The sequence below is a fragment of the Pistacia vera genome, unplaced genomic scaffold (assembly GCF_008641045.1).
Source record: "Pistacia vera cultivar Batoury unplaced genomic scaffold, PisVer_v2 Contig351, whole genome shotgun sequence".
Lineage (NCBI taxonomy): Eukaryota > Viridiplantae > Streptophyta > Magnoliopsida > Sapindales > Anacardiaceae > Pistacia > Pistacia vera.
The window spans coordinates 1,566,119-1,593,492 of record NW_022196170.1 but is presented as its reverse complement, the minus strand read 5'-3'; the positions used below and the strand labels follow the sequence as shown (position 1 = coordinate 1,593,492).

Here is a 27,374-nt window from a genome sequence, read left to right as displayed (position 1 = left end):
TATCATATTTACAGTATCTATTAACTGGAGACTTCTCCTTGTATTTCCTTCTTTTTCTTGAGATCTTGTCATTGATTGGCATTATTATGAATTCAATTGCTCATACCATCAGCTTCATTAACCGACATAGTTATCTTTTGGAGATGTTCTTCTCTTTTTTTCAGTTTCTTGTTACACGGTCATACTTTCTTTTGGTACTTAAGGACGAGAGCTTAAATGTTGTTGCATCGGTTTTCCCTCTAGTCTATTCTACCATATTAGTTGTTTGCTTCGGTTTCAAAAAGGAGCCATCCCAGGATTATCATAAGCCTAGTGATCCAGATGACCTGCGTGTGCAAATTGGTGAGGACCATCGTGAAAGTTTTGTGAGTGATTTAGGCAGATCTCCTGATGACCTTGCCTCCCGTGTGTCAGAAATGGATCGCTATATTCTCCGGCATGATCAACCACAAGATATCCAGGTATATGAATACATCCTCATGCAAACTTTCTTTCATGACTAAAGCACAATCAGTGTAGGGCTTTAAATATAATAGACGACTTGCCTGGAGAGTGACCTATATCCTTGTCTAGATAAATTTTCTAATAATTTATGAGAAAACATTTTTCATTTGCCTTGATTACTAAATACGCATGATAATTGATGTTTTGTTTTGATATTGAGCTTTAACAGTTCCACTCAAGTGAAATATAAATTTATTTTTTATGCATTAATGTGTGATTCAAACGTTAAAGCCTTTTGTTATAATTATCATTTGACCTAAAAGGTAAGCTTTTAGGTCAAACGGTAATGTATTATAGTGAGAACGTACATATAGTAGAAAATTTACTATTATTATAGCATTCGATTTGGGATATCAAAACAAGGAGCTTACTTATTCTTCTTTTGTCTTTACCTTGCAGGAGGGGGATGAAGATGAGGTTTGTTGTTGGAGTAGTTAGACTAGAAAGTGACGAAAATTTACAATTATTATAGCATTCGATTTGGGATATCAAAACAAGGAGCTTACTTATTCTTTTTTTTGTCTTTACTTTGCAGGGGGAGGATGAAGATGAGGTTTGTTGTTTGAATACTTAAACTAGAAAGTGTAATTATTATGCTTTTTTCCAATGATTATTGAATTAATTTTATATGCCTAAATGTGACATGTTTGACTGTAAATTAATTTAAATTGTTCCTGCTGCTGAGAGTGGATTCACCTATGTTCTGAGCTATGTTTCCCCTGTCTGTGATTAAAGCACAGTAGATATGGATTCATATAAATATGGACAATGGACAATTTCTTCTTTTGTTAATCTTAATGGGTGCAAGAAACTGTAATAGGATTTAAGGGGGAGCTGTTCGGATAAAAATCTTGAAGAGAATGCGTCTGGGGAAACGAGAGTCCTGTATGGAAGGGCAAAAAACCAGAATCTAAGGTTTCGGTCGAGATCCAAACAGGTCATTGATCATGAAGATGCTGAACTGGTACATCAGTCAACCTAAAATGACGAAATATGCTATAATCAACACTAATAATCTGATAAAAAATTCTATGTTGTGCATTTACAGTAACTTTTCCAGTGAATTTATGACCTATGAGTACTTTAGTAATAGCATTTTCTGATTTTAAAAGAAGATTTGACTCTGTTTACTACTGCTTAATCAGTGATGTTTAAGATAACATTTTGCAGTCTTTAATGGAAGAAAATTTTGTCGTTTAACTTAAATAGTATTAGTGAGTGGCGATTCAAATTTTGAAAATGGTGGACTTCAGCATCTGATAAATTACAATTATTGTAATAAAAGCTTACCTTTACTCGTCTTTTACCCTGCAGGAAAAGTTGCAGAGTGCAGTTCCATTAGGTGATGAGCCACTACTAAAAGAACAGACAATTTGCTTCTTTGACAGTTTTCTACATAAACATATGTTTGTTACATCATAAGGATATTCATTTCTACTCGTGAAATGTTTGCAGATTTATCTGTGTCTGAAGATGTGTCAATATGGTCTACACTGTGGCGTGTTGTTAAAGGCTATCTTGTACAGAAACTGGACCTTTTATCTTCTCTTCCTCTTTAATTTACTATACTTACAAATTGGGATACAAAGTTTTACACCTTGTATTACCCTTTAAAAATTTAAAAGACCTTTTTATTCAATTATCTGAGGATGTGTGTCATATATATATGCTTTATTTTCTTAATTACAGGGGTTTTGTTTAGGTGGTCAACACCTTCATTCGTTCTTCATAGGATTTGCTGTCTTCGAGGCAATATCATGTTTATACTACCTATTAATTGGAGATGGGTTATTGAACCTATTAACTGGAGACTTGGACTCATATTTATTTCTTTTTGCTCAGTTCATGACATTGATTGGCATGATTAAGACATCAAAGGCTTTTACCATGAGCTCCATTAACCGACGTAGTGATCTTCTGGAGATGTACCTCTTCCTTTTTGTTCATCTCCTTGTTTTATACTCATGTCTTTTTTTGGTACCTGAGAACAAGGAGTTAATTATTGAAGCATCGGTTCTCCGAATAGTCTGCTATACCACATTAGTTGTTTTGCTCAGTTTCAAAAAGGAGCCATCCAGGGAGCCTAGTGAGCCAAATGACCTGCGTGTGCAAATTGATGAGGACCATCATGAATGTTTTCAGAGTGATTTCCGCAGATCAACTGATGACCTTGCCTCCCGTGTGTCAAAAATGATTCGTCATATTCTCCGGCATGATCAACCACAAGATATCCAGGTATATAAATTCATCCTCTTGCAAACTTTCTTTCATGACTAAAGCGCAATCAGTGTAGGGCTTCAAATATAATAACCAACTTGCCTGGAGAGTGACCTATATTTTTTTCTAGATAAATTCTCTAATAATTTAGGAGAAAACGTTTTTGATTTGCCTTGATTACTAAATACGCATGATAACAGTTCCACTCAAGTGAAATGTAAATTTATTTTTTATGCATTAATGTATGATTCGAACTTTATAAAACCTTTTTTTATGTTTAATTATCAATTGACCTGAAGGGTAAGCTTTTAGGTCAAACAGTAATGTAATATAGTGAGAATGTACGTATAGTAGAAAATTTACTATTATTATAGCATTCGATTTGGGATATCAAAACAAGGAGCTCACTTATTCTTCTTTTGTCTTTATCTTGCAGGGGGACGATGAAGATAACAAGCACTCACTTGTGTTATATCTCTACCATAAATATAAGAAATTGGCTCTTGCAATATTATTTTTTATTTTAGAGATAATATCATCTGTTTTAGAGTTGATATCATCTGTATTGGATATCACTGGGAAAGGCAAGCTTGTTTTCATTGGGGCTGCATTGGTCTTGGCAGTGTTTGTCTTTTTCGCAACATTATTGGTTTATTGGAAGGGAAGATCCATCAGATTACCAGATGAGAAACCAATTTTGAACTTGGGTGGTCCATTTGCAATTGTCATTCCTTATTATCTCTTTTTCCTCTTTGTTATTGATCTTCTATCTGGGAGCGCCATGAAATGTCTATATCTTTAGTTCTAGGGAGCCATTTGGTCTTTTTTTTCATTGAAACTAACCAATGCAGGTTTTGTAATGAGAATTTAGAAAGCTAGAAAAAGAGAGGCTAAATTTTCTTAACGTTTTCTTAGCAACAAACGATAAGTCACTGTAGACTCAGACTAACAAATGGGTTTTTTTTTCGTGATGGATTTGATCATTTTGATTTTACTGGCTTTCATCTGAATACTGCAGTGAATTCTGCATGGCTGCCAGGAAAATATGTTCTACCGAAAAGAAGTCCGTAAAGGTTATACAGGAGATGGGAATCTATGCCAAGAACCGCGAGAGAGGATCGGAAAGAGCTTTATTTACATAGGAGCTGTTGAACGTGTGTCTCAAGATGCTGCAGAGGTTTGCTGACTTGGAAGTGCTGATAGATTGTGAGGTGTTGTTCGTACTGGTGGAATGAGTCAGTTTCTGAAGTTGTTAAACTAGTGGTTGCTAGAATTTAGCATTAAGCTTATTAACTGCTATTAGTGTATAATGCTTGTAACTGCTGTTCTTTTATATTCCTGCAGCCACTTTTTTAGTATAAATTGCACTTTCATTCAATGAAATTTGTAATTTGTGTTGGAGTTCCATACCAACTAAGCACGCTCAAGTCTATTGGGTTATAAGAGGGAGTAATCCTCCCATTCAATAAGGCCTTATGTGTGAGAAGTCAGACCCACCTCAAATCCTATCATGGTATCAGAGTCCAGGTTCAGTTGAGGAGTTAGAGTCAGCAACTACCTCCATCAACAGGCATGACCAACATATGGGCTTACTATGAGGGGAGTGTTGAGTCCATACCGACTAGGCACGCTTAAGCCTATTGGGTATAAGAGGGGTAATCCTCCTATTAACAAGGTCTTATTGGTGAGGAGTCAGACCCACTAGAATTCTATCATATTTGCAGTCTATTTTCTTCTCTGTTTTTGCTATCATTATGTTTTGCTCTTTGTTAAACAACAACAGTAGCAGATATTTCAAATATTCTAACAAGTGCTTTAGAGCGCCTGCTTTGCGACGGAAATTATTTCAAGTCTTCTTCGAGACTGCGTTGTGGCATTGTCTGGCCAAGCAGCTATGAGATATTTATGTTGTGATTTGATTTACGTCTAGTATGTTGTCCTTCCGACGCCATGTTTTAGTTTCGCGACGATGGGATAATGCAACGACGTGCTGAATTTTTTTCTCTTGTTGTGTAACATTTTTGCAATGCATTTCGTTGATTCCCCAGCCTTCCCTTGCGCCGGCAGACAGCTACTGATGTTTCAGAAAGACTGGCAGTCCAACAGCGCTTGTGGACATTGATGTTCTAAGAAGATATCTTTAGTATAGCCGGAAATGGCCATATCGGCGCACGGCGACCATTTTTTGCCTGTCGTTCATCGTCTGGTGGCGGCGGCAATTGCCGTGGCCGGTGGGTGGGGGTGGTGCTTGGGTGAGCTGTAATTTATTTTGAATTTAAGGGTAATTGTCAAAAAAGTTAATTATGGGTAAAATAGTAAAAGTCAATTCATGTAAATAAATTAAAAATAAAGATATTTGCTTAAAATTTTATTATAAAATGATATAATTGTAAAAAAAAAATTCTCTATTATCTAGAATATCTAAGAAAATGGTAATAATCATATTACCTACAATATTACTGATAGTAATTACTATTGTATCAGAATCTTATATTACTTGACAATTAAACGGGTAATCAATAATATAAGATAACATAATTACAGTAATCTCACATTATCCCCAACCCATCGCCCCAAAGGGTATGAATTTGATCGAACACAATAAAAACAAGCTGACACTTGTTGTAGTGATAATCATCTTGGAAGCAATCTCAATTGTATTGGAGTCTAGAATTATTGACACAAGCAAGTTGAAGATCATCATTGTTTCATTTAGATTATTACAAACTGGTTTTGCCATTAACACATCCAGATCACAAACTCTCAGCCGAATTCAAATTGAAAATTTGTTCTCTCTCAAATCCAGCTCATGGTAAATTCATTCATTCACAATTAAAGGCCCCACACCTCTATTTTGCTGCTATTTTTTCTCTAGTCCACTGTATTTTTTATATTGTTCACCTTTGATGAAATTTTCTAGATTAGCGGCAGTACAGGGGCGGACCCAGCCTTTCGAGGGTAGGCTACCCTCACATTAAAAAAAAAAAAAAAAAATTTGTTTATATAGCCTCATAAAAAAATACAATTTATATATATTATATATATAGGTCTATTTTTGGATTTTAAAAAAATAGAAATATTATACATATATCCAGACTCATAAAAAACTTGTTATTAATATTATATATCTCACACTTATATCATATTAAAATTAAAACTCTCTCCACTATTTTCTATGCTCATCTGTTTTTTTATGATTTATCTCTAAATTCTTTATTCTCTCATTTCTCTTTCACTTTCTTTATGTTATTTGTTCTTAAAACTTTTGAAGACTGAAATTGTTGAAGCTTTCACTCATAAATGTGCCATAATTAGCTTAGTTTATTTGGGTTGAATCATGAATATTTTTTTTTGAGGTTTTTTATTCATTGATGGAAAAAAGCATGGATCTTGTGAGTTTGTTTTGTGTTTAAGAATGTTCTGCTTTCCCAAATTAAACCTTAACTGTATTTTACTGAACGTATTCTTCACTCTTTACCCCCTACTTTCTTACATTTTAAATGTTTACGTTTAGCTGCTCAAAATCATTAAGAAGTTTGAGTTATTATCTATGTTTATCTAAGAAATTTCTTTTTTTTTTATTAATTCATATTAAAAGTCAAGACCACGTTGACTTAATTTAAGTTTTGGTTTAATTCAGTTTAGGTTAGGCTTAATCAAAATTATGAAAATTTATATTTAATCTTTGGAAGCCAAAAAGAAAAAAAATTAAAAAAAAAAATGAAAATAAGAAATTTGTGTAGAATATTTTTGATGATTATGTTTGTTATAAACTCTTTCAATTAATGAATTAAATAGATCGTTATTCTCGTGATCTTTCGCTCCCTTTAATGAAAAGGTTTTTTTAACATAAAAATGTTACTGTGTTTCCTCGTTACTATTTGCGCTGCTGCTTTATTTTCAGAAAAGACTAACTGTAAAGCAAGTCATGGTCAATTGTTTTGCTCCAATAAATTATAAGGAAAATAAGGATTATGCTCGAATTTTCCCTGTACTTTCCGCATATAGCTCAATCAAACGTACTATGCAGAAGCCAGGGCATCTTCTTTCTGCTGGAAAATTTTCTATAAGCCAACAAAACAAAATAAACAAACCACGAGATTAAAGATCATTACTTTGCTCCACGAAGAAATTTATGAGCTTTTCAGGTGAAAGCAAACCAGAGTTTTCTTCTGTTTGGTTGCTGAGAAAAAACAGTACTTCTTCGAAGAAATTAACGAAACTTTGTATTTATTAAGAGGAGAAAAATTCTGAAACAAAATCCGGTGTAAACGTACGGTGGCGGTGAAAGGGCGGTTTTGACACGTGGCGACGCGTTATCAGTGGATTTGCGCGACATCAACGCTGATTAGTTGACGACATTACGTAATTAAAGAAATAAAATAAACAAAAGCAAGTCATGGTCAATTGTTTTTTCTATTATTCTGAGAATTTTTTTGAACTTTCCATATAAATAAAACAAAATCAACCAAAGCTATTTTTTTGATGCGAGAGCTCAGGCATCTTTTTTCTTGCTTCCTTGAACTTTCCATAAATCAAAAGTTTATTATGCAAGACATTTTTCTGGAGAGCTGAGAATCCGAGACAGGGGCAGAGAAGGGATTCAGAATATCCAGCTTGTCGAAGGAAACACCTGTAATTTGCAGACAAATCTTACCGACCAGGTTCCAGGAGGTACATGTCCATTACTATTTTATTTTTATCTTTCTATGTAGACTTCTTAGTATTTGAGATTTGCTAATAACAGTCACGTTTAACTGATCATATATATATATATATATATTATATATGGTTGGATCTATTTACGTTAACATTTTATTTTACAATAATATTATTGTAGAAGTATTAATTAACGTGTAATGCTATACTTCAATTGAGTGCATAACTGAGTCATCAAAACAGATAAAAAATAAGGATAAAATAGTTATTTAACTAAATTTTATCAATTTTTGTCCGTTTATATAACTCAGCCGTCAGTTGTAACAAAACTATTATTGTTAATTATATATGCGGCGCTAACTCCAGTCCAGTTTACCCTCAAACCTGGTTTGCAATTGGCCCAGATTGGGCCGCGTTGGACCAATAGAATAGTAACGAATCGCAGGTTCAATTGGAAACTCCTCTTTGATTATGGTCGATTCTGATGCCAAACACCCACTTGACACCACCATCGACATCACCTTCATCTTCACATCAAAACCCCCCACATCTCGAATCCCATTGGCTACCTATCGTTGTAGTTGCCACTGTCTCCTTAGCGGTTTCCTGCCAAGATCATAGGGGTATTTTTGCTGGATTTAAAACCTGTGGGACTTACATGTAATTTATCAGAGATTTCTGTTAAGTTTTAAACTTGCTAAATCACCGGAAAATTAAAACCGGCCCCTCACCAGGTCAACGGGCAATCTAGTTTCTAAATATTGTATTGTATTAGTCCAATAACATATGAAAAAAAAAAAAAAATCACGACTTCATTAAGTGTACAAAGAATGTTAGAGTTTTACAACAAATATTTTTGTGTAATAATTTTGATCTCTAATATTAGGGTTGTGAATGGTTAATCGAACACAAAAAAGAAGCGTTTGAATCTTGATCACCCTCTTGGAAATTGAAGTCAAAGCAAGTCAGGGTCAATTGATTTATTTAATTATGCTGGCAACTTTCCATAATCAATTAAAAGCTTATTATGCAAGCTTGAGCATCTTTCTTCTAGCTTACTTCCGCACACCATTTTCTTTTTCTCACCGTTTGTTTGGAGAGTTGACGGTGTGTTTGACTGAATATCCACTCATCTACTTCAAGCTTCTTATACTTTCCGGTATAGTATTGGTTGCGTGAGAATATAGTGGATATTGAAGTCATTGATTAGGAACCCACCGGGGAGTCTTTTCACTTACATACTTTGCATTGTGTAATTATATTCTTTTTTTAATGATATTGAATTAATTTTATATGCCTAAATGTGACAGTAAATTATTTAAATGTTCGAGATATGTTTCCCCTGTCTGTGATGAAGCACAGTAGATATGATTCATAAATATGTACATTTTTTTCTTGTTAATCTTAGGGTGCAAGAAACTGTAATAGATTTAAGGCGGAGCTATTGGATAAAAATCTTGAAGAGAATGATCTGGGAAACGGGACTCCATATGGAAGGCAAAAGACCAGAATCTAAGGTTTCGGTCGAGAACCAAACAGGTCATTATCATGAAGATGCTGAATAGGTCTTAGTCAACATAATGTAACGTAAAAATTTACCTGTACGAAGAGGGGTCTGATCCCCTGAGGTTGAGGCCACCAGCGATCGCTGTACCTACACACGTAGAGAAACACCCGCGTGAAGCGAACGGGAAACACCGGGTGGTGTTTGCCGTAGGCATTCCGACGTCTTAAGTCACAAGGCTGAAAGACTAATATAGTGAGAGTTAGGAATAGAGAGGTTACGGAAGTCTAGTCGGAGACTGTGACTACGACGGTGATGTAAAGCTCTCAAGTAAGAGCTTCGTGTTGAAGGTTGAATTTAGTGTCTTTTGTGAGAGGGCTGGCCTCTACTTAATAGTGACTGTCTGGTCTCCCAATCCTGGTAGGAGTAGAAGTCCTAATGTGACTCTGATGCAAACCCTAGAAGAATTAGGCCCGTGGTAAGCTGTCTTTCCAGTGTCCGGATAGAAAAATGATTCTATCAGAAAGTAACTTCGAGTTAGGAAATTGATCAGGAACAGGAAGTGACTTCGAATAGGAGATCGAACAGAACAGGTAATGTCAATGGGGGCCGTGGGCTTTGAACTCGCCTATTGGCCCAGGAGGTTGAGCTGGAACTGGGAGGCCCGTGCCCAGATGGTTTGGTCGGCCGTATCTCGTATCAAATAGGACTAATCTGGCTTGAGCCCTTTAGGACTGGGCCTGGTCTTTTCTTCATTAGTGGTCCTGTTCCTATTTGGCCAAGGACGATTTTTTTGGCCCTAACACATAAAATGACAAATATATATAATCAACGCTAATAATCTGATAAAATAAATTCTGTCGTTTAAATTAAATAGTACTGGTGAATGGCATTCGAATTTAGAAAATGGTGGACTTCAGCATCTGAATATTCAATTACTGTAATAAAAGCTTACCTTTCTCTTGTATTTTCCCTGCAGGGGAAGTTGCAGAGTGCAGTTCCATTGGTGATGAGCCACTACTAAAAGAATAGACAATTTGCTTCTTTGACAGTTTTCTATATAAAATTATGTTTGTTACATCATAAGGCTATTTATTTCTACTCGTGAAATGTTTCAGATTTATCTGTGTCTGAAGATGTGTCAGTATGGTCTACACCGTGGCGTGTGTGTTAAAGGCCATCTTGTACACAAAGTGGATTATCATAAGCCTAGTGGTTCAGATGGCTTGGGTGGGTTGTAATTTTTTTTTGAATTCAAGGGTAATTTTGTCAAAAAGTTAATTAATATGGTGAAATTGTAAAAGTCTATTTCATGTAAATATTTAAAAGTAGGGCATTATTGTCCTAAATTTATTAATAAGGGATAGAATTGTAAAACAAAAAAAAAAAATTACCCGAATAATCTTAGAATACCTAAAAAAATAAAGGTAATAAACTTATCTCCAACATAATTAACATTATTATATAGTATTTTAAGATTATCAGAATCTTATATTATTTTCAACCAAACGTGGTAATCAGTAATATAAGAGACATAATTTCAGTAATCTTACGTTACCCCAACTAAATGCCTCCAAAGGTATGAATGCTAATCGAACACAATAAACAAGCGACACTGCTGTATTGATAATCTTGGAACATCTCAATTGTTTGGATTTGGAATTATTTGACACAACCAGTTGAAGATCATCATTGTTTAATTGATTATCACAAATTGGTTTTGCTATTAACACATCCAGATCCAAACTCAGAGCCGAATTCAAGTGAAAAATTTGTTCTCTCTCAAATCCAGCTCATTGGTACATTCATTCGTTCATTCACACTTACAGGCCCCAGCAACCTCTATTTTACAGCTATTTTTTCTCTGTCCACACTATAATATTTTATATGTTGTCACCTTTGATGAAAAGTTTTCTAGATTTTACATGGCAACACGTAAAAATGCATACTCCGAGAACGTTTTTCAAAGATTCTGCTATGGACTATCAATATGTTCATCACTTTGTAAGTATGCTTGTTTAACTGTTTGTGACAGCTAAAGATATAACAAATGAAATCGATCTTATATCATTATTATCTTTTGTTTTACAAATGTTGTCTGTTTATAGGTTTAGGACGTGACTTTTTGGGCTGCTGCTTTTTCCAGGAAAGTTAAACTGTAAAGCAAGCATGGTCAATTATTTGCTCCAATAAATTATAAGGAAATAGGATTATGCTCAGAATTTTTCTGTACTTTCCACGAATAGCTCAATCAAAAGCTTTACTAGCAGGAGCTAGGGCATCTTCTTTCTGCTTATTTGCGATCATTATTTTCCTTTTCTCACATTTCTGAAAAGCGACGGAGTCTTTTCACTAAGAATCTATGCATGGGCGGAGTAGGGATTCAGAATATCAAGCAGGTCAAAACAGCTGCAATTTCAGCCAAGTTAATCTATAAGGTAGCACACGTATACCTTTTAATTTTTTTTTCTTTTTACGTAGACTTCTTAATATTTGGATTTTGCTAATATCAGCACATTACATTCAAATGATCATAACATTTTTTTTTTTTTTACAATTTATATATAGTTGGGATCTATGTACGATAGCTTTTTATTTTACACTAATATTTTTGTAAAAGTATTAATTATGTATGCAGATTGTTTAATCAAGGTCAATACTTAAAAAATATTTCTTTTTATAAGTTAAGTTTCAAATTTTAAATCTTTATTTCTATCAGTTAAGTTATCATCTTGGTACATCTACTAAATGGTATATTTGTATTAACATACTCAATGGTTTTGTTTGTTCTGAGTCTGTGGCGCTCTGATTGGACGCTTGTGCCCGTTTCTCTTTTTTGTTTGGTTTGCTTGCGAGCCGCTCTTAGGGCACCTAGCCCATCTCCCTCCTTAGTTGGAGCATGCATGCTTCATTTTGGACACCCATTCCCATCCTTTTGTCAATAAGATGAGCACACATGTTTTAATCTTCTTTTGACCTCTTTTGAAGGTATGTCTCTAGTTTATATATAGTTTTTTTTTTCTTCGATGAAATCTACCTTTTCCCCAAAAAAAAAAAAGTATAATTCTTCTAGCTCACTTCCACACTCATTTTCTTTTCTCACCATTTTTGTGGAGAGTTGACGGCGTCTTTGAATGAATATCCACTCATCTTCTTCTAGCTTCTTATACTTTCCGGCTATAGCATTCGTTGGCGTGAAATATGGTGGATATTAAAGTTGATTGGAGTATGTAAAGAACAAAGAACACTTGCTGCAGCTTTATGAGGGATAAAAAACGAAAATGGCAAATCAAAATCATAAACGGCCCAAAACACAACTCTTCCCCTCCACTTTGCTTCCCCCAGTCCATTAACATCACCTTTGTTATGCCTAAAAAGTTAGGGCTGATGTGGACTGTCGTCAGCAGAGCCAATCAGGATTCAAGAAAGATTTTGTGTGTTCAGACACTGTCACGTCGCGTAGTGATGAGAGAAGTATGATTTTTGTCAGCTCAGCAGATGAATGTCAGGCTTGCGATTGGCCAGGTTATTCATCTCCCAAGCCCTATACAATTTGAGGATTTCTTGTGCAAATAACCAGAGATGTAAAGAAGAACTTGCATAACACCTACCTACTTGTAGACTCGTAATCATTACTTTGAACTCTCCCACTAAAATAGAGGACACCGTTCTATTACGGATGGCTGATCTTAGTTTAAAAATAGTACTTACACATATTCTCTCTAGATGTAACTCAGCTCGCCACACGTGACCTGACTGTACTCATCTATTAATACAATAGTATGACATAAGATTCGCTTTTGAGCATCCGAACCCCTTTAAAAATCGCTTCCATTTATCTCTCGTTTTATATTTTCCTATCACTGTAATTTCTAAGTCTTTTTAGCACTTTGCACGTGTGAGTCGTTGGTATTAAAATCAAGTATCAACAACCTCATCACCACTCTCTGTTCTTTGGTATGGAAGGCCTATGACGTTGCCAAAACGACACCGTTCATCTGACCGTAACCCACCATCTTCTTCTTCCACCCCCTTCCCACTACTTATAATCAAAAATCTACAGAGACCAAATCCAACGCCTCATATATGAACACCCTTCATCATCCTTAGTCGTCTTCCTACTGCATCATATTTGTCTTGGAGGTAATGTCATATTTACAGTATCTATTAACTGGAGACTTCCCCTCGTATTTTTTTCTTTTTCTTGGGATCTTGTCATTGGTTGGCATTATTATGAAATCATTATTAACCGACATAGTTTACTTCTTTAGATGTTCTTCTCTTTTGTTTAGTTGATATGTTATGTGTGATTTTGACATATGAAATACACATATGCAAATTGCTATGATTTACAGGTGAGATGATTATGGTGAATGATGATATGTGCTTGAAGAAACATAAATAAAAAAGTTGACAAGAGAAATTTTAAAGTGGTTCAGATGCTATGAGCAAGATCTACTCCATTGTGGTTGATTAATGGCTTCTCTTTTATCGTTACGGAAACATACAAAGAGAGTGATCACTCAGATTACAAGAACAAAGTATTCTAAAAGAATGAGCATTCTCTTTCTAATATGTTTCTTTTCTATTTTTTCTGTAAATCAGTGTCGTGCGTATTTATACTCTTTTCAACTCAATGTAAAAATGTCTTTTACAAGTTGTCCCGATTATGTGAAATTCTTCCATCATCTATTCTTTCATCTCTATCCTCAATTTAATGAATTGATGTAGTTGTCTACGCAAATAATCCCCCTGCGTCAGTTTAAGGTCAACAGTTAATCTGGTTTTGTTCTTTTAAGTGTTTGTTGAGTCCTGTTGGTAGAGATGTCGCTGAATTCTGATTGGAGGAGATGATGTCAGCATTTATTTAGGCATAGAGATGTAAATCTCACACTTTCATTTGGTATTTAAGAACGAGAGGTTAAATTTTTTTGCATCGGTTTTTCCCACTAGTCTACTGTATCATATATTACTGTATCCCGGATTATCATAAGCGGTGATCCCCTTGACCTGCGTGTGCAAATTGATGGGACCATCATGAAATTTTGAGAGTGATTTCCGCATATCCACCTGATGACTGCCTCCGTGTGTTAGAAACGATCGTCAAATTCTCCCGCATGATCAATCACCAGATTTCCAGGTATATGAATTCATTCTCATGCAAACTTTCTTTCATGACTAAGCACAGTCAGTGTAGGCTCAACTATAATAAATGACTTGCCTGGAAGTCCTTTTCATGATAATTTTCAAATAATTTATGAGAAAACATTTACTATTATATATGTATAGTTAAAAATTTACTGTTATTAAGCATTCATTTGGGTATCAAAACGGGACTTACTTTCTTCTTTTGTCTTTACCTTGCAGGGGGGATGATAAGGTTTGTTTTGAGTCTTATAGAAAGTGACATTTGAATGTTTAAGAAGTTTAAATTTTGGACTTCTGTTTCTTATGTTCTTTTGTCCTTTATTAGGAGGGTAACAATGCTCACTTATCTATATCTCTACCATATATATAGGAATTGGCACTTGAAATATTCTCTTATTTTGGAGGCAATATCATTGTATTGGATTTCATTGGGAAAGGAAGATAGGTTACTTGTGGCTGCACTTGTCTTGGCACTGTTGTCTTTATCCCAACGTTATGTTTTTATTGAAGGGAGATCCACCAGATTACCAGATGAGAACCATTGCGAACGTGGAGCTTTTAATTTCTGGGACTCATCATTTACAACACTAGTTACCTTATTTTATTACAAAGGGGTGGATGACAACTTGACAAGTATTAGTATCATTAGTGCCGCTTGTTTTTCTGTTTTCGTGTTTTCCCTTTGCCTTCAAAAGAAGCATGAAATGGTATTCTAATGCGGCGTCGACCAGATGGAACAAGTCAACCAGCATGATGGATCACGAAATATTATGGTACGGAGCTTGATTGACTTGGGTTGTTTCCTCTCCATTTTAATGAGAGTCCACGTACTTTGCTAGAAAGGAAAAAATAGACATGCACAACCATAATTACCTGGTTTTGAAGTTAATATAATTATTGTCGTAATATTGTAAGATGAACACAAATGATGTGTCGTCGGTCCACCTAAGTAGGGTTTGTTAGATGTCAAAATTTTCTCAGCCCCTGTTACTAATATTTTTTTACTAAATTATGAAATAGAGAAATTTTATTGAAGAGAGCAAATAGGATATGTGCTAGAGGCATCACTCTTGTGAATTATTACATGAACAAGACTTTTACTTAGTCTCTAAGGGTAAATATGCTCTTCCAGGTACACATGAGAGTGACAGGGAAGCATTTGAACATGGTGATTGATTGAATGGTTCCTGCTATGAACACTTTTTAGGAAACTGAGGGATGAAATGTTTCAACTATGGAAAGCTGTGGGGAGACAGACCCGATGGAATGTACTCTACCTTGACATTTCCGATGAAGCTCATTACTTGCGTGAAGATGAAATTTCTTGGGGTGAGTGCCATTGCATTGTCATTTATTTATGTATCTCTTCTTTCTCTTTGTTATTGATCTTCTATTCTGGGAGAGCCATGAAATGTCTATAGCTTTAGTTCTAGGGAGCCATTTTGGTCTTTTTTTTCATTGAAACTACCAATGCAGGTTTTGTAATGAGAATTTGAAAGATAGAAAGAAGGCTAAATTTTCTAACGTTTCTTTAGCAACAAACGATAATCACTGTAGACTTAGACTGCAAATGGGTTTTATTTTCGTGATGGATTTGATCATTTTGATTTTACTATACTTTCATTTGAATTTGCAGTTAATTCTGCATGGCTGCCAGGAAAATATGCATCTCCCGAAAGAAGTCCGTAAAGAGTTATACAGGAGATGCGATCTATGCCAAGAACCAGCGAGAAAGATCGGAAAGAGCTTTTTTACATAGTAGCATATTGCAAATCTTCTATATGGTTAACACCAGGTATTTTACACAAGCTTTGGATTTGATTAATTTTATATTCAGTCGTTTGTTGATAGCCTTGTTTAGTTTGTATGCTTCGAGTTTGAGGTCTTAACATCTTATTTGTCACGGCCAAGGGGCTCTACTCCAGTACGAGCCAAGCCGAGAAATGCTCGGTGTTAGCTTGGCGCAAACTCAACCAGCTCGCACTCTTCCCTCAAGTGCCCAAGTTTTCGTGCCAACTGCGGCCTTTTGCTCCGAGAAGTACAACCAAACGGTGCTTACCACAGCAGAGAAGGGATCAGAGTGTCCTCTTATTTGCCGTGGTCCGTACCAAAGGATTGCTAAGTTATTTAGCAATGAGATAGCTGAATCACAACCTCTGGTTTCTGCTGGATATGAAACTGATGTTTCTGTGCAGTGGCCATTTTTTTTTTTTAAGTGTTGATGGTTTGTTTATTGGTGTGTTCCCCCATCAAAAGTAAACGAGTTTACGAAGAAAAAAGGTAAGGATGTAAACTGGGAGCAAGGGAATTAGGGTTATTCCTTTCTCATCTCTCTAAGGTGAAACGAGAAGCCCATAAGAAGACAGTTTCCTCTCTCTTATCTTCCCTTCATATAAAAATTCTCAACATGCCCTATCCAAATCTCTGTAATCTTATTAGATAAGAACAATGTATGTAACATATTTATACCACGATGTTCTCAAGTACATATAACGTATATATACAAGATTATTCTTAAGTACAAATAGTGTGTATTTTCAGCTTAAGAGATGATTTATATCGTTTAACATGATCAGTTTAATTCTTCTAAACTTTGAAATGATATTTTTATTTAATTTTCTCAAAAAAATAGTACTTATTCGAAGAAATTATAGATGTTGGTGGGTTTCTGGAGATTAACAAAACTTTTATTTATTATAGGGAAAATTACTAAAACAGAATCGGGTGTAAGATCGGTGGCGGTGAAAGGGCCGTTTCGCACATGACGACGCGGTATCTGTGGGTTTTCGCCTCGGCAACGCTGATTGGTTGACGACTTAGACGACGACTTACTCGTAGAGTCAATATTTAGCTTCGAACTTCTCTGACTTTCCATATTTATGAAGAACTTTCTTTGAACTTTCCCTATTTAGCTTTATTTAAATCAATCAAATCCTTTCTTGCTTACTTCCCAATCTTGTTTTCCTTTCTCACCATTTTTCTGCAGAAACTGAGAATCCGAGGCATGAGCGGATCAGAGATTCACAAAATCCAGCTTTTCGGAGGAAACAGCTGTATTAATAACAGTATGCAGCCAATTTTACCGACCAGGGATTGAGAACGGTAAATGTCCTTACTCTTTTTTTTATCTTTTTATGTACACTTTAATATTTGAGATTTTGCTAATATTCTTTATTTCCGAAGGGTTATGTACTAGATCACATTCAAATAGCGTAACTATGATTTTTTTTTTAATTTTACACTAATATTTACAATTGGCCCTATGCCAAACACCCCATTTGACACCACCATCGACATCACCTCATCTCTCCACATCAAAACCTATGTCATCCTGCAGTCCAATTGACCATCGATCGTTCTCACTACTATTGACTCTTTCGTGTTTCTTGCCCAATTGAAAGTATGTTTTGCTAGATTTTAAACTATAAAAACTTGTGTGTATTTATTAAGGTCCGATCTGGTTTTTTAGAACATTGTATCATATTTTCATTAATGTACTCAGAATGTTTATGGAATTTTACGACAAATATTTTATGTGTAATTAATTTTGGTCTCTAAATATAAAGGTTGAAAATGGTTTAATCTACACAATAAAACACCACACTTACTCTCTTGATCATCTTTTTGGAAATTGATAGATTAAAGCAAGTCAGGGTCAATTGATTTATTGAATTTTGCTGGAACTTTTCCAATTTATTTCAATCAATTAAATACTCAATTTAAAAAATTAAATAAAAAAGTCTTTATATTTTGACCCTACTAGAATTTATATTAACCCACTCAAACTTTGAAAAAAAATTAAAAAACTTTTATTTTAAATATTTATAATTTTGATTTTACTTAAATTTATCTACCGCACAAAATTTTGGTAAAATTATAAATTTAAATGTTTTAAACCCACTCGTTAAAAATCTTGACGGCGTTATCGTCCTTCCGCTCATCATTCCTTTTGTGGAGAGTTGACGGAGTCTTTGACCGAATTACCCTCACCTTTCTTCTAGCTTCTTATACTTTTTGGTGTTGTATTGGCGGCGTGAGAAGTAGTAGATATCAAAGTCAGTGATTATATGAAACCAACCTGGGGTGTCACCCGGCTAAGGGTTGATTGCGAGAAAATCCGACTGTTTTTAACCTGATTAAGGAGTCAATTTTGGAATGGATCGTTCAATCGGTTAGATCGATCTGACCGGATGCAACAACAAGTCTCTAAAATAAGTTTAAAAACCCATATATATTTCTAAAATTTATACATGAATCTTTGTATATTTAAACTAACTTACAATTTTTATTATTAATTATTTTTTCTCTTCTCCCCATCACTTTCATTTTTTTTCATTTTTCTCTTTCTCCCGCCACTTTCTCTTTCTTCTATGTCTTTCCCTTTTTTCCAATATCTCTTTCTCTTTCTTCTTCCTTCCTCTTACTCTTCGTCTCTCTTTTCTTGTTCTAATCTTCTTCGTCTCCTCCTTTTTCTTCTAATCTTTCCTTCCTCTATTCTTCTACTCTCCTCTTCTTTCTTCTTCTTCTTCTTCCCTCCCCTTATTCTCTTTTCTTCTTATATGGTAAATTTGAGTAAGTAAAGAAGAATAGAAGATGAAATGGAAGATACATTTGGTCTTTGGAGATGAAATGGCAATGTTCAAAAAACCAGATAGGACTATGACCCATTCAAGGGTCTAGTTTCCGGTTTGATGGTTGGATTGTATTTGTAAAATTATTTTTACTCCTAATGTTGAAATTCACAAAAACCTCTTCTATACTCCTTAAGGTTTGAAATATCCAAACACCCCATCGCGTGAAAAGACTGGTAATGTTGTTGTAGCGACTATTGACGACCAATCGAGTTTGAAATCATGGGGCTTTTGATGTATAGTGTCGACGAATCTGATGGTGATGTCAGGGATTCCATCGATGTCGGAACTGCTGGAATCAAGCAAGAAGTCAGCGTCGCGTGTACTTTAGGTGACGGTGACAACGAAGGCTGGACGATGGCCACTGAAAATGGTTGGGCTTTGTCATGGAGATGCTGTCAGTCTAATGGTGGTATTTTCTCCTCAAATGATGCCGGAATCCGTGGGATTGAGTTGCGATTGGACCGCGATTCAATATTATTCCCGGTCCAACTGCAGCTCAATCTGGTTTGATTGAAAATAGCGGTTTTCAGAGGATATGCCGCCGACTACTGGTCGAACTGGTCCGACTGCCGGTCTGTTCTAATTTTCAGAACATTGGAAAATGGTATTGAAATGGAATGAAGAATGCTTGCTGGCTCAATAAAATAGAGAATAAAACGTTGTTCAAATCTGGTTTAGAATTAGGGATAAGATTAACCCCAAACAGTGAACCATTTTAAGCTCTAAACCGGTAGACAACGGTTTTTACTATCTGCAGTCTATTACCAATCCAATCGGGTTTATGTTTATTTTGGTTTTTATGTTAACTCGATTGGAGTTAAGGCTGGTCTCGGTCTAATCGGTTGAACCGGCAGGTCCAGTCTGGGTTTTAAACCAAAGTTGCGAGCTGATTGGTTACTCGGTTAAATATAGGGTTTTATTGATAAATAACTTTAAAATTTAGCAAACACACTCCTGATAAGATATCCATTGTAAGTTTGAATTCTATCAAACACACCCTTGCAACAGTTAGGTTGTTGGTTTTTTCGGCCAAATTTTGACTGATTCTAGTGTAAAAATTCAATCCAACACCACCACTTGAACCACCATCCTCTATCTGCAAAACCCCTATAACCCTGACACTTGGTAACCCCCTATTGGCCAGCTGTGACTTATATAACCGTCGCAATCGGGTTGATTTTTCGACGTAAAAAAAATAATCAAACACCACCCTTTGAACCACCAACCTCCCTTATGAAACCTTTCTAACCCTCACTCAATAACCTTTCATTTGTCGACGTCAAATTAGAGATTATGTAAACAATAAGACTATCTCCAACCCATTCACAAAATTGGTGTGATTTTTTATGCAAAACATTAATGCATCTCCAATCCATTGCACAAAATATTACATCAAAAGAATACTTTAAAATTCTCTTTCTTTTTATTTTATTGTAATGATTAACAATTATCTTTTTCACTCGTTATTCTTGTTATATTATAAATATTGAGAATGATATATTTATTAAATAATAATTACTTTAAAAATTACTAATTTAATAAATTAAACATTTATTTATTAAATAAATACTTTATTAATATAGAAAAACATTACATCTAATATAAAATGATACCAAAAAAAAAAAAAAAACAAACAACTCTAGTTTTTTCCAATATTTTGATGATCTTACAAGATCTAGAACTAATCTATCGGAATACTAATTTGTTATTTTAGTTTATATTGTATTTTATTTTAATTTTAGTGTTTTTAAATTAGTATTAATTTTATTTTGTTATTGTAGTTATATTTATATTGAATAAAGTTTATTTTTAATTTTTTTATTTTGAATATAATCAAATACTTAAATCTAAATAACGAAATTTAATAATTAAAAAAAAATTACTGTATAAATAGTGCCACGCTAATTTGAGGCGATAATAATACTGCACTGGTGTGTAGTGTTCATCTCCACCAATTGGTGCTAAATGGCACTTCAATAGAGCAGCAATTTCACGCTATTTTGGTGTTTTTCACACCAAAATAGCGTGGGTCGGGACTCGGAGATGCTTTAAGGCGGTAACCTAGTCTCAGTCGAACCGGTTAACCACCGGTCCGGTCCGGTATTACTGATTAAGTTGCTTTGGAACGGCAAAAGAATAAGAATACTTGCTGCAGCTTTTTCGAGGGATAAAAAAACGAAATGGCAAATCAAAATCGTAAACAGGCCCAAAACACTAACTCTTCCCTCCACTTTGTTCCCCCCGTCCGTCGACATCACCACTCTCGCAGCGTGATGCGACTACGTTACCAAAACGACACCATTCATCTTGACCTAACCCACCTGCTTCTTCTTCCACCATCCCTCCCACTATTTATCGATCGAAGAATCCATAGATCAAAATCCAACGCCTCAATCTAACGACCTGTCATCATCTTCAGTCAATCTTCCTGCGCATGTGCCACGTCACGAGAAAACTACTCCTCACCATCGGATTTCACCCCGCCGTCATCGAACTCGGTGAACATGAGATCTCTGCTCTTCCTCCCACCTCCTCTCATGATAAGATGACTCTCTTCGTAATCCTGCAGCGCCTGCCGTTTCATGGCGGCACCTGCGTTGGTGGCCTTGAATCTCTCTTTGCCCTCCATCTCAGCGGCCACCTCGTGCCTGAGCTCATTGAAGTTGGCGCTCTTTGGGTTTAATGATTATCTTTGTTTTTGGGTTTAATGGTCAAATACTGAAAATAATTTGAAGTTGTAGAAGAAATCTAAAAGTGATGTGGTTTGAGAATTTTAGGTTGTAGAGTAAGTAGTGTTGGGTTGCATCTCATTATTTTTTATGTTGGAGAAAAGTATCATAAATTATAGCTGTTTTCTTTGAGCTGACTCATTCGACATATATATAGGTAGAACGCATTTGTCCTTTTGTATGTTGGTGCAGGAATACACATTCTAAAACAGCTTAAATCTTAACTAGAGTTTTTAGTTTATAATTGGTCCGCACTTCCAAATTTTATATGTTGTTCTTTTCAGATACTGTTTTGTATTGTGTAATTATTATTCTTTTTAATTATATTGAATTAATTTTAGATGCCTAAATGTGACTTTTGACTGTAAATAATTTAAATTGTTCCTGCTGCTGAGAGTGGATTCATCTAAATGTGATTGAAGCACGTAGATATGGGTTCATATAAACATGTACAGTTTTTTCTTTGTTAATCTTAATGGGTGCAAGAAACTGTAATAGGTTTTGCTTTTGGATAAAAATCTTGAAGACAATGCGTCTGGGGAACGGGAGTCCTATATGGAAGGGCAAGAAACTGGAATCTATGGTTTCGGTCGAGATCCAAACAGGCCATTGATCATGAAGATGCTGAACAGGTATCATTCAACCTAAATGACAAAATATGCTATAATCAATGCTGATAATATGATAAAAATAATTCTGTTGTGCATTTACAGTTCATTATTAACTTCAAGTACATGTTGGTTTTTGAATTAATCCGTGAATTTTGTTTTATTTTCAGCCGCTCTATCTAGAGAGTTTTAAAGTGAAAAATTTATAGTTGTGGGAAAGTGGATTAGTAACCTTTTAGTGATTGACCTATGAGTAATTTAGTAATAGGATTTTCTGATTTAAAAAAAAATTGACTCGTTTACTACTGCTTAATTAGTAATTTTAAATAACATTTTGCAGTCTTTAATGGAGAAATTTGACCCAAACTTTGTCGTTTAACTTAAATAGTACTAGTGAATGGCGATTCAGATTTAGAAAATGGTGGACTTCAGCATCTGATAATTTTCAATTACTGTAAATAAGCTTACCTGTACTCTTGTCTTTTACCCTGCAGGGAAGTTGCAGAGTGCAGTTCCATTAGGTGATGAGCCACTACTAAAAGAGCAGACAATTTGCTTCTTTGACAGTTTTCTACATAAACTTATGTTTGTACATCACAAGGATATTCATTTCTACTCGTGAAATGTTCGCAGATTTATCTGGTCTGAAGATGTGTCAATATTCTAAACGTGGGCGTTTGTTAAGGCTATCATAAAGAACTAAACTTTTATCTTCTCTTCCTCTTTAATTTACTACACTTACAAAATTGGGATGCAAAGTTTTACACCGTTTATCATCCATTAAAATAAAAATCTTTTTATTTCAATTATTGAGGTTGTGTATCTTATATATGTTCTTATTGTCTAATAACAGGGGTTTTGTTTAGGTGGTCACACCAACGTTCGTTTGCCATAACATTTTTTGTCTTGGAGGCAATATCAATTTACAGTATCTATTAACTGAGACTTCTCCTTGTATTTCCTTCTTTTTCTGAGATCTTGTCATTGATTGGCATTATTATGAATTCAATTGCTCATACCATCAGCTTCATTAACCGACATAGTTTATCTTTTGGAGATGTTCTTCTCTTTTTTCAGTTTATTGTTACACGATCATACTTTCTTTTGGTACTTAAGACGAGACTTAAATGTTGTTGCATCGTTTTCCCTCTAGTCTATTCTACCATATGTTTTTGCTTCGGTTTCAAAAAGGAGCCATCCCAGGATTATCATAAGCCTAGGATCCAGATACCTGCGTGTGCAAATTGGTGAGGACCATCGTGAAAGTTTTGTGAGTGATTTAGGCAGACTCCTGATGACCTTGCCTCCCGTGTGTCAAAATGATCGCTATATCTCCGGCATGACAACCACAAGATATCCAGGTATAGATATACATCCTCATGCAAACTTTCTTTCATGACTAAAGCACAATCAGTGTAGGGCTTTAAATATAATAGACGACTTGCCTGGAGAGTGACCTATATCCTTGTCTAGATATTTTCTAATAATTTATGAGAAAACATTTTTCATTTGCCTTGATACTAAATACGCATGATAATTGATGTTTTTTTTGATATGAGCTTTACAGTTCCACTCAAGTGAAATAAATTTATTTTTATGCATTATGTGTGATTCAAACGTTAAAGCCTTTTGTTATATTATCATTTGACCTAAAGGTAAGCTTTTAGGTCAAACGGTAATGTATTATAGGGAGAACGACATATAGTAGAAAATTTACTATTATTTAGCATTCGATTTGGGATATCAAACAAGGAGCTTACTTATTCTTCTTTTGTCTTTACCTTGCAGGAGGGGGATGAAGATGAGGTTGTTGTTGGAGTAGTTAGACTAGAAAGTGACGAAAATTTACAATTTTATAGCTTCTTTTTTGGATACTTTAATTTACTACACTTGCAAAATTGGGATGCAAAGTTTTACACTGCTTATTATCGGTTAAAAATTTAAAAGACTTTTTTATTCAATTATTTGAGGATGTGTATCTTATATATATGCTTTATTGTCTTAATTACAGGGGTTTTGTTTAAGGTGTCTAGACCGTTCGTTTTTCATTGGATTTGCTTTCTTCGAGGCAATACCATGTTTATGCTATCTATTAATTGGAGACAGGTTATCGAATCCATTGATGGGAGACGTGGGCTTCTATTTATTTATTTTTACCCAGTTCGTGACATTTATTGGCTTCATTGAGACATTAATGAGCACCATCTCCATTAACCGACATAGTGATGCTGTGGTTATGTGGACCTTGCTTTCTTTTCAGTTCGTTGTTTTATACTTATGCTTTTCTTTGGAACCTAAGAACAAGCAGTCAATTATAATAGCATCGGTTTTCCGACTAGTCTGCTATACCACATTAGTTGTTTTGCTCAGTTTAAAAGAGAGGCAACTTAGGAAGCTTGATGACCTGCTTGTGCAAATTGAAAAGGACCAGCATACAAGTTTCCAGATTGATTTCCGCAAATCACCTGATGACCTTGCCTCCCGTGCGTCAGATGTGGATCGTCAAATTATCCGGCATGATCAACCACAAGATATCCAGGTATATGAATTCATCCTCTTGCAAACTTTCTTTCATGACTAAAGCACAATCAGTGTAGGGCTTCAAATATAATAAATGTCTTGCCTGGAGAGCGACCTATATCCTTTTCTAGATAAATTCTCTAATAATTTATGAGAAAACATTTTTCATTTGCCTTGATTACTAAATACACATGATAACAGTTCCACTCGAGTGAAATGTAAATTTATTTTTTACTCATTAATGTGTGATTCAAACTTTAAAAACTTTTGTTATGTTAAATTATCGTTTGACCTTAAAGGTAAGCTTTTAGGTCAAACGGTAATGTAATATAGTGAGCTTGTACATGTAGTAGAAAATTTACGATTACTATAGCATTCGATTTGGGATATCAAAACAAGGAGCTTACTTATTCTTCTTTTGTCTTTACCTTGCAGGAGGGGGATGAAGATGAGGTTTGTTGTTGGAGTACTTAAACTAGAAAGTGACGAAAATTTACAATTATTATAGCATTCGATTTGGGATATCAAAACAAGGAGCTTACTTATTCTTCTTTTGTCTTTACCTTGCAGGGGGAGGATGAAGATAAGGTTTGTTGTTTGAGTACTTAAACTAGAAAGTGACATTTAGAATGTTTAAGAAATTTAAATTTTTGGTTCTGTTTCTTATACTTAAAAGTCTTTTATCATAGGATGGCAAGTTACCCGGTAACAAGCGCTCAGTTATGTTATATCTCCACCATAAATATAAGAATTTGGCGCTTCTTGTATTATTTCTTATTTTGGAGGCAATATCATTTGTATTGGATTCCATTGGGAAAGGCAAGCTTCGTTTCACTTTGGCTGCATTTCTCTTGGCACTATTTGTCTTTATCCCAACGTTATGGGTTTATTTGAAGGGAAGATCCACCAGATTACTAGATGAGAGACCAAGTGCGAACGTGGAGCTTTTAGTTTCTGGGATCCAATTACTCACAACAATCCTTCACCTTATTTTCTTACAGAAGGGTGTGTATGACAAGTATAATCTATCATTATTGCCGCTAGCCTTCGCTGTTTTTCGTGCTTTCTCTGTCGTCTTTGCCTTCAGAAAGGAGCATGAAAATGGTACTCATAATGCGGCTGAGCCACCAGCTGAAAATCAAGTCAATCAGCTGCACAATGGATTACGAAATATTATGGTATGGAGCTTGATTGACTTGGGTTGCTTCCTCTCAATTTTAATGAAAGTCCTACGTGCTTTGTTAGATCAAGAAAAAAATAGATATGTGCACAATCATAATTACCTGGTTTTGCAGTTAATTGAATTATGTGTCGTAATATTGTAAGATGAACACAAATGATGTGGTGCGTCGAGTCCACCTAAGTATTGTTTTGGGTTTGTTAGATGTCAAAATTTTCTCAGCCCCCTGTCCTAAAACTTTTTTACTAAATTATGAAATACACAGAATTTTACTGAATGAGAGCAAATTAGGATTATTTGCTAGAGGCATCACACTTGTAGAAAATTATTACATGAACAAAGACTTATACTTAGTCTGTCAATTTACATGAAAATATTTGATAGAGGTAAATATCTTCTTCCAGGTACATATGGCAGTGACAGGGATGCGTTTGAACATGATGATTGATTTGACAATGGTTACCTGCTATGAACAACTTTTTAGGAAACTGAGGGATGAAATGTTTCAAACTGAGAAAGTGCTGTGGGGAGACAGACACAGATGGAATGTACTTTACCTTGACATTTCCGATGAAGCTCATTACTTGCGTGAAGATGAAATTTCTTGGGGGTGAGTGCCATTTGCATGTCATTTATTTATGTATCTCCTTTCTCTTTGTTATTGATCTTCTTACTCTGGGGGAGCCATGAAATGTCTATAGCTTTAGTTCTAGAGAGCCATTTTGGTCTTCTTTTCATTGAAACGATCCAATGCAGGTTTTGTAATGAGAATTTAGAAAGCATAGAAAAAGAGAGGCTAAATTTTCTTAACGTTTCTCTTAGCAAACAAACGATAAGCAACTGTAGACTCAGACTGGAAATGGGTTTTATTTTCATTGATGGACTTGATCATTTTGATTTCACTAGCTTTCATTTGAATATTGCAGTGAATTCTGCATGGCTGCCAGGAAAATATGCATCTACCGAAAAGAAGTCCGTAAAGAGTTATACAGGAGATGGGAATCTATGCCAAGAACCAGCAAGAAAGGATCGGAAAGAGCTTTATTTACATAGGAGCTGTTGAACGTGTGTCTCAAGATGCTGCGGAGGTGTTGCTGACTTGGAAGTGCTGAATAGATTGATTAGGTGGTAGCTGGAAAAGAGGTGTTTCAGTTACTGGTGGAATGAGTCAAGTTTCTGAAGTTGTTAAACTAAGTGGTTGCTAGAAATTAGACATTAAGATTATTAACTGCTATTAGTCTAATCATGCTTGTTAACTGTTGTTCTTATATTCCTGCAGCACTTTTTTAGTATATTGTTTGTTGAATTTACTCGTATAAATTGCACTTTCATTCAATGAAATAGGTAGATAATTTGCAGTCTATTTTCTTCCTGTTTTTGCTATCGTTCTGTTGTTGCTCTTGTGTTAAACTGCAGTAGCAGATATTGCAAATATTCTAACGAGCGCTTTACAGCGCCTGCTTTGCGTCGGAATATTATTTCAAGTCTTCTTTTGGAGACTGTGTTGTGGTATTATCTGGCCAAGCAGATATGAGATAGTTATGTTATGATTTGATTTACATCTAGAACGTTCCAAATTTTTGAAGTCGGAACCTACCTGTTGATGGTGGTTCCAGGTAGAAATCGGAACCAAACTTTAAATATCTGTCAATTACGATTCTCATAAGTTCT

The 27,374-nt window shown here is 35.1% G+C and overlaps 2 protein-coding genes across 2 annotated transcripts; both read left to right on the top strand.

The window, feature by feature from the left end:
* The first annotated feature begins 1,855 nt into the window (after window positions 1–1,855).
* LOC116139505 lies at window positions 1,856–14,623 on the top strand. Its single transcript, XM_031425164.1, has 4 exons — window positions 1,856–2,024; window positions 2,194–2,739; window positions 3,158–3,428; window positions 14,586–14,623. Exons 1-4 carry the CDS (start codon window positions 1,950–1,952, stop codon window positions 14,621–14,623), a joined length of 930 nt encoding a protein of 309 aa, XP_031281024.1. The 5' UTR covers window positions 1,856–1,949.
* Window positions 14,624–24,017: 9,394 nt separating this feature from the next.
* On the top strand, window positions 24,018–27,055 carry LOC116139513. Its single transcript, XM_031425175.1, has 5 exons — window positions 24,018–24,542; window positions 25,094–25,111; window positions 25,213–25,701; window positions 26,108–26,313; window positions 26,630–27,055. The coding sequence occupies exons 1-5, from the start codon at window positions 24,126–24,128 to the stop codon at window positions 26,754–26,756; spliced, it is 1,257 nt and encodes a 418-aa protein (XP_031281035.1). The 5' UTR covers window positions 24,018–24,125; the 3' UTR covers window positions 26,757–27,055.
* The last annotated feature ends 319 nt before the right edge of the window (window positions 27,056–27,374 follow it).